Source organism: Gouania willdenowi, chromosome 15 (assembly GCF_900634775.1).
Source record: "Gouania willdenowi chromosome 15, fGouWil2.1, whole genome shotgun sequence".
NCBI lineage: Eukaryota > Metazoa > Chordata > Actinopteri > Blenniiformes > Gobiesocidae > Gouania > Gouania willdenowi.
In genome coordinates this window covers 32,194,819-32,210,543 of record NC_041058.1, presented here as the reverse complement: position 1 = coordinate 32,210,543, position 15,725 = coordinate 32,194,819, and the positions used below count along the sequence as shown (strand labels likewise).

Genomic DNA, 15,725 nt, shown 5'->3' with positions numbered 1-15,725 from the left:
GTCATATGTAAAATACTCACGTAAAAGGAAAAAGTTGCAAAATGAAATCGTACTCAAAGTAAAAGTTACTAGTTACTTTCACCCCCCATGTTTATTGTTGGAAATAAATCTTGCCACGTTTCCCTTGCGTACAGTAAACATCTCATGTATAAATGTTTTGATATAGTTTTTGTTCACGTGTAAAGCCATTGTGAAAAACGACATTATGAAATAAAAATGACCATTGTGGAAATAGATATTTAAGAATAATGAATTACCTGAATAATATTACCTTATTTAACAATTTAATGGCCATATTATATATTTGTTTGTTATTTATCAAAATGATATTTATTTCAAAATGTTGTTTTTATTTATTTAATTATGACTCTTTTGGGCTTCCATATTTTTTTACTCTCACATATCTATATTCAAACACATCGAAAGCCGAAGTGCAAATCTAAAATATGAAAAACATCAGAAATACATAAAAAGGCTTAAGCTCTTTGTTACTCTTAGTGCAGCAGATTAGTAAAAAAAAATTGTTCACTTTGGTATAAAAGCATGACATTTGGCACAGATACTCTCTAAGGGCCACTATTTTGGAAAAAGGCATTGGCCACTCAAAAATGTAATATGGCGGCCATTTTTCAAGATGGTCGTGATTGCTATTCAATGGTTATTAAATAACCAAAAAAATGCTTGGATCGGGCCAAACAAGGTGTCAACGGAAAGGTCTGGCCCACCCGAGTCCGAATATGTGCATTCCTGCCGGGCAGAGTTAGAACTGCGTTTTATTCCCCCGAATCCGAATATGTGGTTTGTTTGGACCAGACCTTTCTGCCGACACCTCTTTTGACCAGATCCATGCATTTTTTAATTTTTCCCAAGTTTTTTGAGGCGATTGAGTGTTTCGCCTCTAGAGGGCGCAGTCCTGACTCTACCCGGGGGGATGCACATATTCGGACTCGGGCGGACCAGACCTTTCCGTTGACACCTTGTTTGGCCCAATCCAAGCATTTTTTGGTTATATGAAAAATGAAAATGAATTGAAAAACGGCTGCTATATTGAATTTTTTAGTGGCCAATGTCATGCTTTTATACGGAGCCCGGCAAGGGTCAGGGTTAAAAAAAAAAAAAATCCGGTGAAAATCTGTGTGCACGGATTGCAAAACCGAGCGCATGGTTTAATAATCTGTGGGCACGGATTTTCACCCGATTTTTTGTTTTTTTTACCCCTGACCCTTGCCGGGCTCCGTACTTTTATACCAAAGTGAACGATTCTCTTGAAATATGCAATTCATCTGCTGCCCTAACTTGTATTGGAGACTAGAAAGAGTTCGGAAAAGCCTGCTAACAACTGTATATAACACCACAGCACAAAAAATAAAGTCTTTCACCTGACTCACTTTTATGTATAAGTATTGCTTATCTTCATACACTTTGATATCATTTTCAATTTATAATAGCTAAAATGAACAAAGTAAGAGGCTTGAGTTATGTACATTTACAAACGCCGGCTTTCACATCAATCATTAACATACAGGTATAAAAATTAATTATTGAGAGAGAAATAATTCTATATACAATTTACATTTACAGTTCAAATTCAGTACAAAGTTATTTGGTCTTCATAGCTTTAGAGTTGGTGCAGTGCTTTTTAGTGTTAAATGTATGAGGATCACTGTTGGCACTACTCGCACTAATTCTGACGTCATAACAAGTTTGTAGTGCATCCCAATTCAATAGTGTGCAAAGATTACGAATGTGAGAAATACCCGGATGTACACTTTAGGTGGGCACACATATTATATAATAAAGGCTAGATGTTTTTTGTGCAGCCTACGGATGGATGCTCTAAACACCGTTGTGTTGGAACCAGAGCCCGTGGGATCACCTTTCACATGTAACATATTACTATACTATAACTATATTTAGTATAATCGTTAGTTACTTAGTGGAAGTATGTACAATACAGGTCCTGGTAAAGGAACAGCTGGGCTGACAATAACGGAATTGCAAGATTGTTGTTTACACAAGGCTTTTTGTTCTGAATATTTATATTTCTTTTGGACACCTTTTTCTAACTATTTTAATGTGGTTATTCTTAAAGAATCATGTAAAGAATCCTTATCATGTAATAAATATTTATTGTTATTAATTTCACTATGTTTTTTTGGGTCATTTCTTATCTCTGTCCTCCATGTGTATACATCCACAGTAGTCTAGTTCTATGTAGAGGAATTTACACATGTAACATTTCTCGATGTATATTTGTTAAGGGAAATGTTGTATCTATTTTTTTTTCATTGCAAATAAATGTCACATTTACAAAATATTACTAATATAATACTATATTTTGAATTATTACTTGTTTAAACTAAACATTAGAGATGTCCCGATACAACTTTTTCACTTCCGATACAATACCGATATTTCATCCTTGAGTATTGGTCGATACCAATATTGATCCGATACAATAACAGCGCGAATCATGCATATTTTTATTACTTATTTTGTAGTGTGGAATGTTAGAAAAGGCTTGATTATTAAAAAAAACAGAACCCATTTATTATAAACTAATGGATTATATATAATTATCCTTTTAGAATAAGAATATTCTGTGATTGAATAAAAGAAATAAAAAAATAAAATAGCAGATATTGAAAAAATAAATCCAAAAAACAACACGTATTATATCAGAGATTGTCGATGCAGTCCGATAAAATCCGATATTCGTTTTCTGGCTGAGGGTTAAAAAAAAAAATAGCAAGTTATGGTTGTTTAAAAAGTGCATACTCCACTACTACACAATGTTATTAGGAGGCGAGCTGACCGAAATAAGATGGCCGCCAGTGCGGACGTGCTACTCCATTGGCTAGCAGCGCGTGCGGGACATCGAGCCGTTATCTCCATGGTGAGTAGGGCATGACGTGTGTAGTGCGCAGTGCAAGATTCGAACACAGCGCTTTCATCTCATTTAACAATAGCGCAACGCCTTTTGTTGGTGGTGAAGTGACGAGACTCTGAGGGATAATTTAGCAGCTGATAAGAAGTGATTCCGGGTCAGGGGGTAGGTTTGAACTGCTTTCGGGAAAGTGACCATTGTTGTAATCAGGTCGAAGCTGTTAGCATTTCAACTCACTGGCTTTTATATTCATTCCACGGGTTTACAGCAGGCCAAACAGCGGGCGCTTTGTCCGAGTGTCATGAAAGAAATGTCAAGGTAAGTCGTGCATGACCCACTTTCCGAGCTAGTGCTGTTATTCATCGCCTTTTATCACAGTTCTAAATAATAGGCTACATGCTAACTTTAGCCAACTGTCACAACAACCAAACAAGGCCTGTGTTCCGGTTCAACTGGCGTTCAGTTTACCTGGTGACCGACTATTGGCTGCGCTGTTGATGCTAAGCATTCCAAGCCAGCACCGCATTAAAATAATATATTAATATTCTCTTAAAAATATTTTTTTTCTAGTTTTATTAACCGTGGGCCTCGTGTGTGCTAGAGAGAAAGTGATTGTTATGGCTAATACTAATGTTTAAACTCACACCGGTCTCAAATTAAATCTCCAGACAGCTACTTATAATTATGCTGGTTAAAGCAATGGTACTGACACGTTTTTAGAGTAATACATTTATTGTAAAGGTTTGACGTCTTACAAATACCGACACGGGGGTTCGCCACCATTTAAGTAGGGCACCAGTTGAAACACAACACCAACAAGGGCTGCTTGTACCGCTGCAAACCACACTACATCAAATATCTTTACATAAAAGTTTATTTCAAGGAAATTATACAGTTTTTGAGCAGTGTTGAACCAGAAAGTGGGTCTTCATTATTGACTAATTGCCGTGGCACGTGTGTAATAATTGCTGCTTTGCTACATTAGCCCGCCTGTTGGCGCCTGCAACCTGTTTGTAGCATGTTTGCTAACATTGTTTCGTCTTCTTTGACCGTAGAACTCCAAAATTGGAGAAACGTGTCAGTTGTTGAGACTCTCATGCTTATCAGTTGTAAAGTTTGCGGTGTTTAACGGCTTGTTTGCACTTTAGCTTCCAAATACGTGTTGTTTTTAGGAGTGTTTTGTGTGAATAGTACTGGATGGTAGCGATAATGTGTTTACCTCAGCATGTCTTCCTTTACGGGACAACAACAGGAAGCCATTGTCGTGTTGTGTGTTCTCTGTGATTGTGTCACTCTGTGTGTGTGTGTGTCCTCTCACAGCGTCATGCCTTGTAGGCAGCAGCAGCCTCAGAAACACTATGGCATCACCTCTGCCATCAGCCTGGCATCGCCCAGAGACATCGACCACCAGTACACAGACAAGCTCTGTGATGCTATGAAACCTTTTGGTGTGTTTGAGGATGAAGAGGAGCTGAATCACAGGTGAGGAACCACGTGTACCGATCCAGCTAACATCAACAAATTCCTTCTTTGAACACAGTCAGGCTAAACCACACACAATTGGAATGAACACACACACACACACACACACACACACACACACACACACACACACACACACACACACACAAAGAGAAGGACTGAGCTTCAGTTGTACATCTGCATTTTAGGTTCATGTTGAGAGAGAAACACTGACTTTGAGTAAAAAGTTTAAAATTGTGAAATTAATCACATAAGAACAAAGTCCTATTGTCAGATGAATAAGTCTTCAAACCAGCGTCCCCACAGTCATGAAATTCCTGGGAAAGTTATGGAATTTGAAAAAACAATTTTCCAGTCTTGAAAAGTCATGGACAATTTTAACTAGAGATGTCCTAAAACAACTTTTTCACTTCCGATACGATACCAATATTGCAGCCTTGAGTATTGGCAGATACCAATTTGATATCAGCTCTATCCATACATACTTGTATTACTTGGAATGTTAGAAAAGGCTTGATCAAGTCATGTTACTCAAACAGAGAACAATAGTCAACAATTCAGGTTCACTTAAGTTCTTTTTTACTGTCAGTATATGGTGGGGACAAAAACATATCCGAGCGCTTATATCCGACATTTTAGATGCAGTCCAATAAAATCCGATATTCGTTTTCTGGCTGATATCGGACCGACATCCATATCGGATCAGGACACCCCTAATTTTAACTGTTTTGGAAATACAGCCTATTTCATTTTAATGTTTAAAATATATTAAATCCCAAAGATGTTAAGCGTTATCTCAAAGTGAATCGCGAATCACAAGATCTTGCAAATTCACTGTGCCTCATTTATAAAACTATATGTACATAAGATCACTTCTGCTGGCGTACACTTAAAACCAGGAAATACATATGCAAAAAAAGATTTTGGCGCTTCAGAACTTAGTCATCAAAATTTAGTTTAATATTTTGGAAAAGTTTTGAAAGATCATTCTGAAAAAAGTGTGGGAACCTTGTGAAACTACAATGAAAGTCATCATTTTACCAGAAAAAAAAATTACAAGAATAAAGTTTCAAGAGAAATCTTGTAATAAAACGGCAATAAAGCAGAGCTCGACACTGTGACCGAAATGGTTGCATATGCGAGTATAATTTCAACGTGTGCGAGTGAAAATTTTATCTGGTCGCATCTGTGTGAGTGTGTATGGGTGACCTTATTTTGGACGGAGTGGCTGAGCGCCTGTCACGTCCCACAGAGTGCAACGTGGCTGTGGGTAATGCAACCTTGAATGTGCTGAGTGTAAACACCAGTGTGCTCCTTTGGATGATCATTATAATCAAATAAAATGTTTCTTATTCTATATTATTATAGAATATTTTGTTATTATTATTATTATATTATTTTATGTAATTTTAACTGTATATAGTTTAATACACTGTATTGTCTTCATTGAGAAGGTATTTTTTTGGCTCCAGGAGGACTTTAATCCAGGTGAGATGAGGTTAAATGTTTCCTTGTAGAGTAAAGGTTGTAGACCACTGACCAGGGGAAGAGGGTTAGGAGACCCCACTATCAGAGCTGGACCCTCTGAATTTAATTCCATGGGGTGAAACAATGCAGATGCTAAGTTGGTTATGCTACTGTTAACTTAATTCAAGTACAGCATTTTTGCAAAAAAAAAAAAACAGAATACATGTAACGTGTTGTTATGCTTTGCTGTTATTTTAAAAGAAAAATTGTTACGTCTTCTAAAATTATATGAAACAAATGACCTGTTATTTCAGCCACTGGTTGTTGCAGAAAAACTTAATTTTGACACTAAAACATTTTGCAATTATCTCGTCATTGTGAATCTTTACTTCATACAAAGCTACGATACGCCAGTTAAGTCAACTATTCATCAGAATGCATGTCTTTGCTGTACACCCAAAAGTTAATAAAATGCCCCTCTACAAATATATTAGAGTTATTACTTTTTATTATCCTATTCACACACACATTAATGGATTCGGGAAACAAATAGGCATCAAAACAATGTATTTAACTTTGAATTTGATGATTATATTTAATGTTTACTCCTTATACTGTATGTTTAGGACATAGGTAAGCACAAAATCCCCTTAGTTTTCTAATGTTTTTAAGAGTTTTTCCATCTACCAATGCATGTAGCACTTATTGTGTGCATAAATATTAGCAATATTTATTCTGGAAATCATCTGGTTATAAGAATATATAACTTGACCCTGGAGTGTGAATGTGACGGGTGGATTTTCTGATTAAAGAGGACAAATTACATTAAACTGATTTTGAAGAATCATTTTACTATTCATTGATTGCTGAAAATATTTACATACATTTGCATGTACAGTGAGCATATACAAACATATATTTATTACGGCTGAACAATTTAGGAAAATCTAATTGCAATTTATTTTTTTCCTCAATATTGTGATTGCGATTTAACATGCAATTATTTTTTCAAGGGCCTCTTGTCATGTATTTTTCAATGAACGCAAGTAATAAATCAGTCTGTTTCATAATAAACAATTTCAGATTTATTTAAACTTTAAATATACATTTTAAAGCACAGATTACAACAATAAAGCAAAAAATATGTAGCTTTTCCTCTTCAACATATCTGACTTCAAGTTTCATTAAACATGTGGACTGCACTTCTTAAACACTCTAAAGTTAACAGGACAAGAAAAAAATAAAATAAAAATTGTAGCCTTTGCGATTGGAATATCACATTTGATGATATCGCGATAATTTCGCAAATGCAATTAAACCTTCAGCACTAATATATATATATATTTATACACACACACACACAGTAGGCTTGGACGGTAATACCATTTACCGCAGTGTCATGAAATAGCAATGGTATCAGTTTCAATACCGTTAAAAAAAAAAAAAAAATGCAATGCACTTATATAGGTGATAAGGATTAAATATCAAATATAATTTATGTAATGCCTAAACATGATTCTATGTCCAGCAACAGCTGTGTAAATGAAAAAGTGTTGCGCTTCAGTTGTCAGTGCAGTGCTCTGTCTTCAGAGCAGAGGGGGAACAAATTAAGACATGCTTGAAGCACAAGCATCCACTATTTAATCACCTTTTTCTGCACAAGAACATGGATTATCCTTTAATATGTGAATTATGTAAATAGATCCACTGCTGTCCCTGGAGCACTGCGCACCGGAGTGTGTTTGATGTGCTGGTTTCCCCGTGCGCTGATCTGATGTTGACATTAACAGTTGTCTGTTAATAAAAGCAGGCTTACCACTAAAACAAACGTGAATATGCCATTTGTATGAGAAAAAAATAGGTTTTAATTGTCGGTTTCAGATTGGGCTCTGATATAAATACCTAATGTCTGTCGGACCTGTAGGTTTCATATCAATAAATGGTCTGTGTTTAAAGGCAATCAGCACCACAAAACGGCAACGCAAAATGTTTCTTTCTTTTTCTTTCTCCTTGTCCTCCTCCACCTGCTTTTCTCCGGGTCCACTGCACAAATACTTTGAGACAAACGTGACAATGCACATATGGGTCAGATTGGAGCCAGAAACCATTTACACTGGAGTCTGATACAGGTCACATTTTAAATGGTAATGTGAACGAACAAACTAAACTAATCGGATCTGTGTTTGGTATTCAGTTACTGAACGGTTAAGGCACAAGTCAAAAGTTTGGTGACGCTTTCTGAGCCTTACGTCATACTTTTTAATTAGTCACGGTAATGCCGTTTACCCTGGGAACATAAGGAAGAGGTTTGATGGTATCAAAATTTGGATACTGCCTAAGCTTAACACACAGGTATCTGCACCAGGAGGCATTTAGGAACATATCTTCATCATTTATACTATATATATATATATATATATATATATCTATATCTCTCGAAGATCTGCATGGAGGAATGGGCCAAAATACCAGCTACTGTGTGTGCAAACCTGGTAAAGACCTATAGTAATCGTTTGACCTCTGTTATTGCCAACAAAGGTTATATTACAAAGTATTGAGTTGAATTTTTGTTATTGACAACTCATATACAAAGTATTGAGTTGAATTTTAAATTGGTGGCTGACTAAATACTTTTTTGCCCCACTGTATATATATATGGGTTAGGGTTAGCCCTAACGTTACACACATTACTTCTTTAATGCAGCAGAATAATTGATCTGTATCATTCTCCTAAAATCGGTGTTTCCCTACAGGCTTGCAGTTCTTGGAAAGTTGAATAACTTTGTTAAAGAGTGGATTGCAGAGATCAGTGAATTAAAGGTAAGTAGTGCTGTGCTACTTAATATTGAGTGTTATTCCTAATGTCTGTGATAAGTGTCTAGTTTAAAAATTCAAATGTTATGAGTTTCAGGTTGCCTTGATTTTTACAAAATGCATTCTGGACAGAAGAGTTGAAATGAGTTATTGTGACTAATGTTATGTTTTTGTTCTTGAAGTATTATGACTGATGTTCAGAGAATAGCTGTAAAATAACCTTCAGCTCAGTAGTAGATAGGTTACTCATAACAGAGGGCGCACTGGATACTGTTCTTTGTTTTTATTTAACCAAGGATGCTTCCTGTTGTAGTCATCGTGACATTAGCTGTAATAAACTCGAGTTACATTCCTTTATGTGTGACACAAACTATAATTCTATAGTTGAGGATCTTTTCATTTTAAAGTTTGCTTTCTGTTGCTGAGGAATTCTCCTGTCTCACTGCTCAGGAAAGGAAACAATAAAACTCACTTATTTAGCTTAAATCTACCTAGCTAAAGCTAGATAGCCGTTGTCCTCCAAGTTAAGGAATGAGTGCACCTCATTGAACATTTGATTGGATAATAACTCAGGTGCTGCTGTTCTTCAAAAGTTGTTCCTCCAAAGAAGTAATAAATTTTCCCTTTGTGTAAGGGATCAATGAACACTGAGCCCTGTTGTTTTTAACAGTTTTAGACATAGAGTTGTCTGCCCTACAATGAACTAAATTTGAATCGTGATCAAGATTTTTGTTACCACAATTAAATTAACCTGATCGTCGGCAATGTTTACATTTATCAAATGAGGCACACTTTCTCAACCATTAGTAGCAGCAGCTTTGAGTCATTTGGTGGATTAATGAGAGCTGTATTTGTTTCCAATGAGGTAAATTTTGTGAAAGCAATGTGTAATAGTGTATTCATTCAGTTAACCTTTGGTACATTTTAAATTCATGGGTTAATTTCTTTTTTATTTGGCATGATTTTTATTTAAAGCTTCATTTTGCACTGTAAACTGTTCATATACTGTACGTACAAGTATTGCAACAGAAATACCGATTTTTCCTTAACATGATAAATAATTGTGACTATAATTGTGACTAAAATATTGATCAAAATAATCGTGATTATCACTTTGGCCATAACTGTGTAGCCCTATTATAAATTGCTCCCTCTATTTGCCGCTGGAATAATTTGGCATTGGCATTGATAAATTTTAGTTGTAAATTCATATAATTGTTCAGCACAAGTTGAGAAGAAAATACATAATATTCTCTATAAATACTGCATTTAATTTCTAAATTTCCCCAATATTACAGGGTTTACACATTTCCGTTTCGTTTCCTCGTCTTTGGCTGTTAATGTGACATTACACATTATTTAACATCCTGAAATCATACCTAACATGCTAAATCAAGTCAAGCTTGACACTGTTAGACCCTCAGCCACCCTTTCTATGGAAATAAAAGCCATGAAAATGTGATGTGGTCCTAAAATATTCCTTGTAAAACCTTTAAAAACCAATCAGTGATTCACTGCAGCCTAGTGATTGGATGCTGAACTAATCATTGTACAACAGATGAAAACATCACAAGCTCTGCATTCATATTCAGCCACAGGATAAACTGATCACCAGTCGAATCGCAGGTAGCAAGAGATTTTGAACGGGATTATGGGGGGAACTGTCCCACTTTATTATTCACTCCCCTGTTTTCCAGTGAAAAGTAGCATGTAAATGCTTGATTTTGTCCTAAAACATGTATTTGAGACATTTCCGTGTCAAATTAGTGCCTGTTTTGAAAAAGGGAGAAAGAAAAATCATTCTGACTCGTTCTGTTTCAGATTATAAATTCTTAGTTCTTCATCATGCCTAATAGTCAACTGTATTGTAGGGGGTTTTTTTGCCTTGCGTTGAAATTGCGTTTTTGCTTTTTGAATGGTTTTTCATTGCTTGTATCTCTTTTTTACAGAACCTTCCTCCTTCTGCAATTAGCTGTGTTGGAGGCAAAATATTTACATTTGGTTCATACAGACTTGGAGTACACACTAAAGGTATTTCTGTTTGTCCATATGAATGTGTATTGTTGGTGTGTTGTGGTATGTGTGATTGTAATAAAATCTGGTGCAAGCTTCAGAGATTGTCACAAAAAGCTAATTAGATTTTTATAAGAATAGGGACATTGTTGCTTTGTTGGGGTTTACGACCTGCTACATTAAACTAATAATGGTAATCTTCCTCAACAATTACTGTTGATTGATTTGTCACATGACTGTTCTAGGATTTGAGTTTGTTTTATTTTGTTTCACATCTACCTGTAGCTCTTTGTTTTGTAGACGCTGCCAACGAGTTTGTAGTGTTAGTTCAGCAAGTTTCAGTTTTACAGTTACAGTTGGGGACCTTTGTAATTGAATACCCTAGTTACATTACAGCAACCAAATTAAACTGTATCAACTAAGTGAATTTTAAAAAAAAAAGGCTTGTTTAAAGGCCTTTTCAAATGAAAAAATTCTGTGAAATCTGTGACCTGTTGATTTGCACAACTCTAAGAATTAGAATCGTATAGAACAGGAATTGAAATTGAGAATCAGAATCGTTAAAATCTAAACGATGTCCAACACTACTGTTAAAGTAATGAAGTGTTTAGTTTGATCAGCGCACTGTACTGATCACATTTATTACTAATTTCAGGAGCTGATATTGATGCGTTATGTGTTGCTCCACGCCATGTAGAGAGAACTGATTTTTTCCAGTCTTTTTTTGAGAAGTTGAAACAGCTCGAAGAGATTAAGGATCTCCGGGTAAGTATGCACGCTGACTACCTGCTTATCGTCTTACTACGTCACAAAGAAAACAGATATTATTTTTGTGTTTTCTTTTTCACCAGGCTGTGGAAGATGCTTTTGTACCTGTGATAAAGTTCAAGTTTGATGGAATTGAGGTGAGTTTCAATCAATCAATCAATCTTTATTTGTATAGCGCCAAATCATAACCAATGGTATCTCAAGGCACTTTACAGTAGAGCAGTCTTAAGGACGGACTCTTCATTTTATGGATACACACATATGCATATATACGTATATACACATACATATGTATCCCACACCCAACATGAATTCATCATGGCGGCAAGGAAAACCTTCTGTTAAGCAGCAGGAACCTTGTGTGGATCCCATTCCTATGATGAACAGCCATCCACGTTATGCTGTGTTGGGTGTGTGCAGAGGAGAGGGTGGAGACAGAGCCGCTGAGACTCTGTAACTCCACACTAAGGATCCCACGGACCTGCAAGACAAAAGCCAGAAGGAGTACAGGAGCAAACACACAAGGGAAGAAGCAGACATAGAGGGAGTGTTTGAGAGAGGAATGGGACCCTCTCCGGTCCCTCTCTAGCCTAAATGACCTCTCTCTTAACGCCCTCTCCAACCGAGCATGCCAGACCCCCCCCCGGCATTCTATGCCTATTGCATCTTAATTATGAGCTATGAGCTGGTTCCTAACTAAAAGCTTTACCAAAGAGGAATGTTTTGAGCCTAACCTTAAAGGTAGAGAGGGTGTCTGCCCCCCGAACCGTGGTTGGTAGATGGTTCCAGAGAAGTGGGGCCTGATAACTGAAAGCTCTTCCTCCTATACTACTTTTAGAGACAAATGGAACAACGAGTAGGCCAGCATTTTGAGAGCGTAGTGTTCTGGGGGGATTGTACGGCACTACAAGCTCCTTGAGATAGACTGGTGCCTGTCCATTTAGGGCTTTATAAGTGAGAAGAAGAATCTTGAATTCTATTCTATATTTTATGGGAAGCCAATGCAGAGAGGCTAATACAGGAGTAATGTGATCTCTTCTCCTAGTTTTAGTCAGTACACGTGCTGCAGCATTTTGAACCAGCTGAAGTGTCTTAAGCGACTTGCTCGGGCAGCCTGCTAAAAGAGAATTACAATAATCCAGTCTAGAGGTAACAAAAGCATGGACTAGTTTTTCGGCGTCGCCCTGAGACAGGATAGATCTGATTTTAGCAATGTTACGGAGATGAAAGAAGGCAGTTCTTGAAGTTTGTTTTATGTGAGAGTTGAAGGATAAATCCTGATCAAATAGAACCCCAAGGTTTCTAACAGTTGTGCTTCATGCCAGAGTAATGCCATCTAGGGCAGTTAGGCTAGCATAGGTTTCTCTAAGGTGTCGTGGGCCCAGTACAATGACCTCAGTCTTGTCTGAGTTGAGAAGAAGAAAATTTTGGTCCATCCAGGCCCTAATGTCCTTTAGACATACCTCAAGTTTAGATAGCTGATTTGTCTCACCTGGCTTCATTGATACATACAGTTGGGTATCATCAGCATAGCAGTGAAAGTTAACAGAGTATTTTCTCATAACATTACCAAGGGGGAGCATATACATACAGAAGAGGATTGGACCTAGCACAGAGCCCTGAGGAACCCCGTAGCTTACTTTAGTGTACACAGAAGACCTATTATTCACGTGTACAAACTGGTACCTATCAGATAGGTAGGACTTAAACCAGTTTAGGGCAGTCCCTGTGATTCCAAGTAATTTCTTTAATCTTTCTAGTAGAATATAGTGATCTATAGTGTCAAAAGCTGCACTAAGATCTAATAAAACCAGCACTGAGAGTCGTCCTTCATCTGAAGCCCAGAGTAGATCATTAGTTACTTTAACTAAAGCAGTCTCTGTGCTGTGTTAAGCTCTAAAACCTGACTGGAAGTCCTCCAACAGGCTGTTGTTTTGAAGGAAGTCACAGAGCTGAGCCGCCACAACTTTCTCAAGAATCTTTGAAATAAAAGGAAGATTAGATATAGGCCTGTAGTTTGCTAAAGTGCTGGAATCAAGAGTAGGTTTTTTGAGAAGGGGTTTGATTACAGCTACTTTAAAGGACTGTGGCACCTAGCCTATTGATAGGGATATATTTATTGTCTCCAACAAAGATGGGCAGACCAGGGGAACAACTTCTTTAAACAGCTTAGTTGGGATCGGATCTGAAAGGCAGGTCGATGGTTTGGAGGATGAGATAATAGAGTTAAGTTCCTGAAGTCCTATATGTGTGAAACAGTTTAGGTTAGGCCTATTTACATTTAATGGTACAGCAGGCCCAGGTGAAGGCAGGGAGTGGCTAATTTTATCTCTAATCTTATGAATTTTATCGTTAAAAAATGTCAAAGTCCTCACAGCTGAGGGCTAGAGGAATCATGGGCTCAATAGAGCTCTGACTTTGTGTTAGCCTGGCTACAGTGCTGAAAAGGTACCTCGGATTATTTTTATTTTCTTCAATTAGTGAGGAGTAGTATGTAGATCGACTATGTCATAAGGCTGTCATGTATTTACTATGGCTTTCTTGCCAGAGTATTCGTGACTCCTCTGTTTTATTGGAGCGCCACATTCTCTCTAATTTACGGGTTGTTTGTTTGAGTGTGTGAGTTTCAGAGCTAAACCACGGAGCTTTCCTCTGACGTTTAATAGTTTTTTCCCTCAATGGGGCAATTGAGTCCAAGGTGGATTTTAGTAGACTAGCAGAGCTATCGACAAGCAGATCCAGTTGAGAGGGGTTATAATTAATATCATAGTTATTTATTGGATGGTGCACTGAGTTTGAGGCAGCAGGAATGGCCTCTTTAAATTTAGCCACAGCACTATTGGACAGATTTCTACTCGTAACTATTTTATTGCACAGTGCGAGATCCTCTAGGATAATGTTAAAAGATATTAAAAAGTGATCTGATAGCAGAGGATTTTCAGGGTAGACTTTTAGTTCATTAATATCAAGGCCATATGTTAGAACAAGATCAAGAGTATGATTTAAACGATGAGTAGCTTCATTAATAGTTTGAAAAAAGCCAACTGAGTCTATTAGGGACATAAAGGCTGAGCTCAGGCTATCACTATCTTTGTCCACATGGATATTAAAATCTCCTACTATCAGTATTTTATCAGAACTGAGGACTAAGTTTGATATAAACTCAGAGAATTCTGATAGAAATTCAGAATAAGGGCCTGGAGGACGGTAAATTATCACAAATAAGACTGGCTGGCAGGTTTTTGATTTGGTATGAGATAAATTTAGAACCAGGCTTTCAAAGGAAGTGTAGTTGGCCTTTGGTTTAGGATAGATTAGGAGAGAGGAATGATAAATAGCTGCTACACCACCTCCACGGCCTATGTCTCGTGGCATATGAGTATTTAAATGACTGGGAGGAGTGGCTTCATTTAAACTAACATATTCATCTTGATACAGCCATGTTTCAGTTAAACAGAATAAATCAAAGTTATTTTCTGAGATAAGGTCATTTACTAGTAGAGATTTGGATCTCAGTGATCTAATATTTAATAGAGCACATCTAATGGTTTTATGTTTTGGTGTTTCTAGATTTGAGATTTTAATTTTTTTCAGATTTTTATAATTGATAGCTCTTTTATTTGATTTTATGTTAAAATCATTGTGAAATATGGGTCGGGGGACAGACACCGTCTCCATAAAATAATATTCACCACCATCACAACAGTTGCCATGGCGATGAACACAGTTATCATAATAGCAATGGGAGGGAAACTGTCCTAAGGCAAGCGCAGAGGGGCGTGGAGGACTCCGCCTCTGTAACATGGTCTCATTCATGAGATGTCATAACAGTGACTGTGCCATGTTTTCTGATAGTAGAGATGCTCCCTCCAAAGTAGGGTGGATTCCATCTCTTCCTATCAGGTTCGGTTTTCCCCAGAAGGATCTCCAATTATCAATGAAGCCCACCTCGTTTTCTGGACACCACCTCGATAGCCAGCGGTTAAATGATGACATGCGGCTATACATGTCATCACTGGTCAGATTTGGTAAGGGACCAGAGAAAATTACGGAGTCCGACATTGTTTTAGCATAAGCACAAACTGATTCAATGTTCACTTTGGTTGCTTCCGACTGACGACGTCGGGAGTCATTAGTGCCGACATGGAGGACTATCCTATCAAACTTACGATTACTCTTTGCCAGCAACTTTAGATTTGATTCTGTGTCGCCCGCTCTGGCCCCTGGGATGCACCTCACGATGCCCGCTGACTTCGCTAGCTTCACGTTTCTCACTATGGAGTCACCAATTATC

The 15,725-nt window shown here is 37.3% G+C and overlaps 1 protein-coding gene across 4 annotated transcripts in view; it reads left to right on the top strand.

Moving 5' to 3' along the window:
• The first annotated feature begins 2,887 nt into the window (after positions 1 to 2,887).
• papolg (poly(A) polymerase gamma) overlaps positions 2,888 to 15,725 on the top strand; it is a 31,142-nt gene continuing 18,304 nt past the window's right edge. For 3 of the 4 annotated variants that reach the window (XM_028468577.1, XM_028468576.1, XM_028468574.1), the window contains exons 1-6: positions 2,888 to 3,205; positions 4,208 to 4,369; positions 8,590 to 8,656; positions 10,600 to 10,681; positions 11,319 to 11,428; positions 11,515 to 11,568. In XM_028468577.1, the coding sequence (XP_028324378.1) occupies positions 3,189 to 3,205; positions 4,208 to 4,369; positions 8,590 to 8,656; positions 10,600 to 10,681; positions 11,319 to 11,428; positions 11,515 to 11,568 (492 nt within the window). In that variant the 5' untranslated portion in view covers positions 2,888 to 3,188. The remainder of the gene's footprint in view (positions 3,206 to 4,207; positions 4,370 to 8,589; positions 8,657 to 10,599; positions 10,682 to 11,318; positions 11,429 to 11,514; positions 11,569 to 15,725) is intronic. The other variant, XM_028468575.1, reaches the window with a different exon arrangement.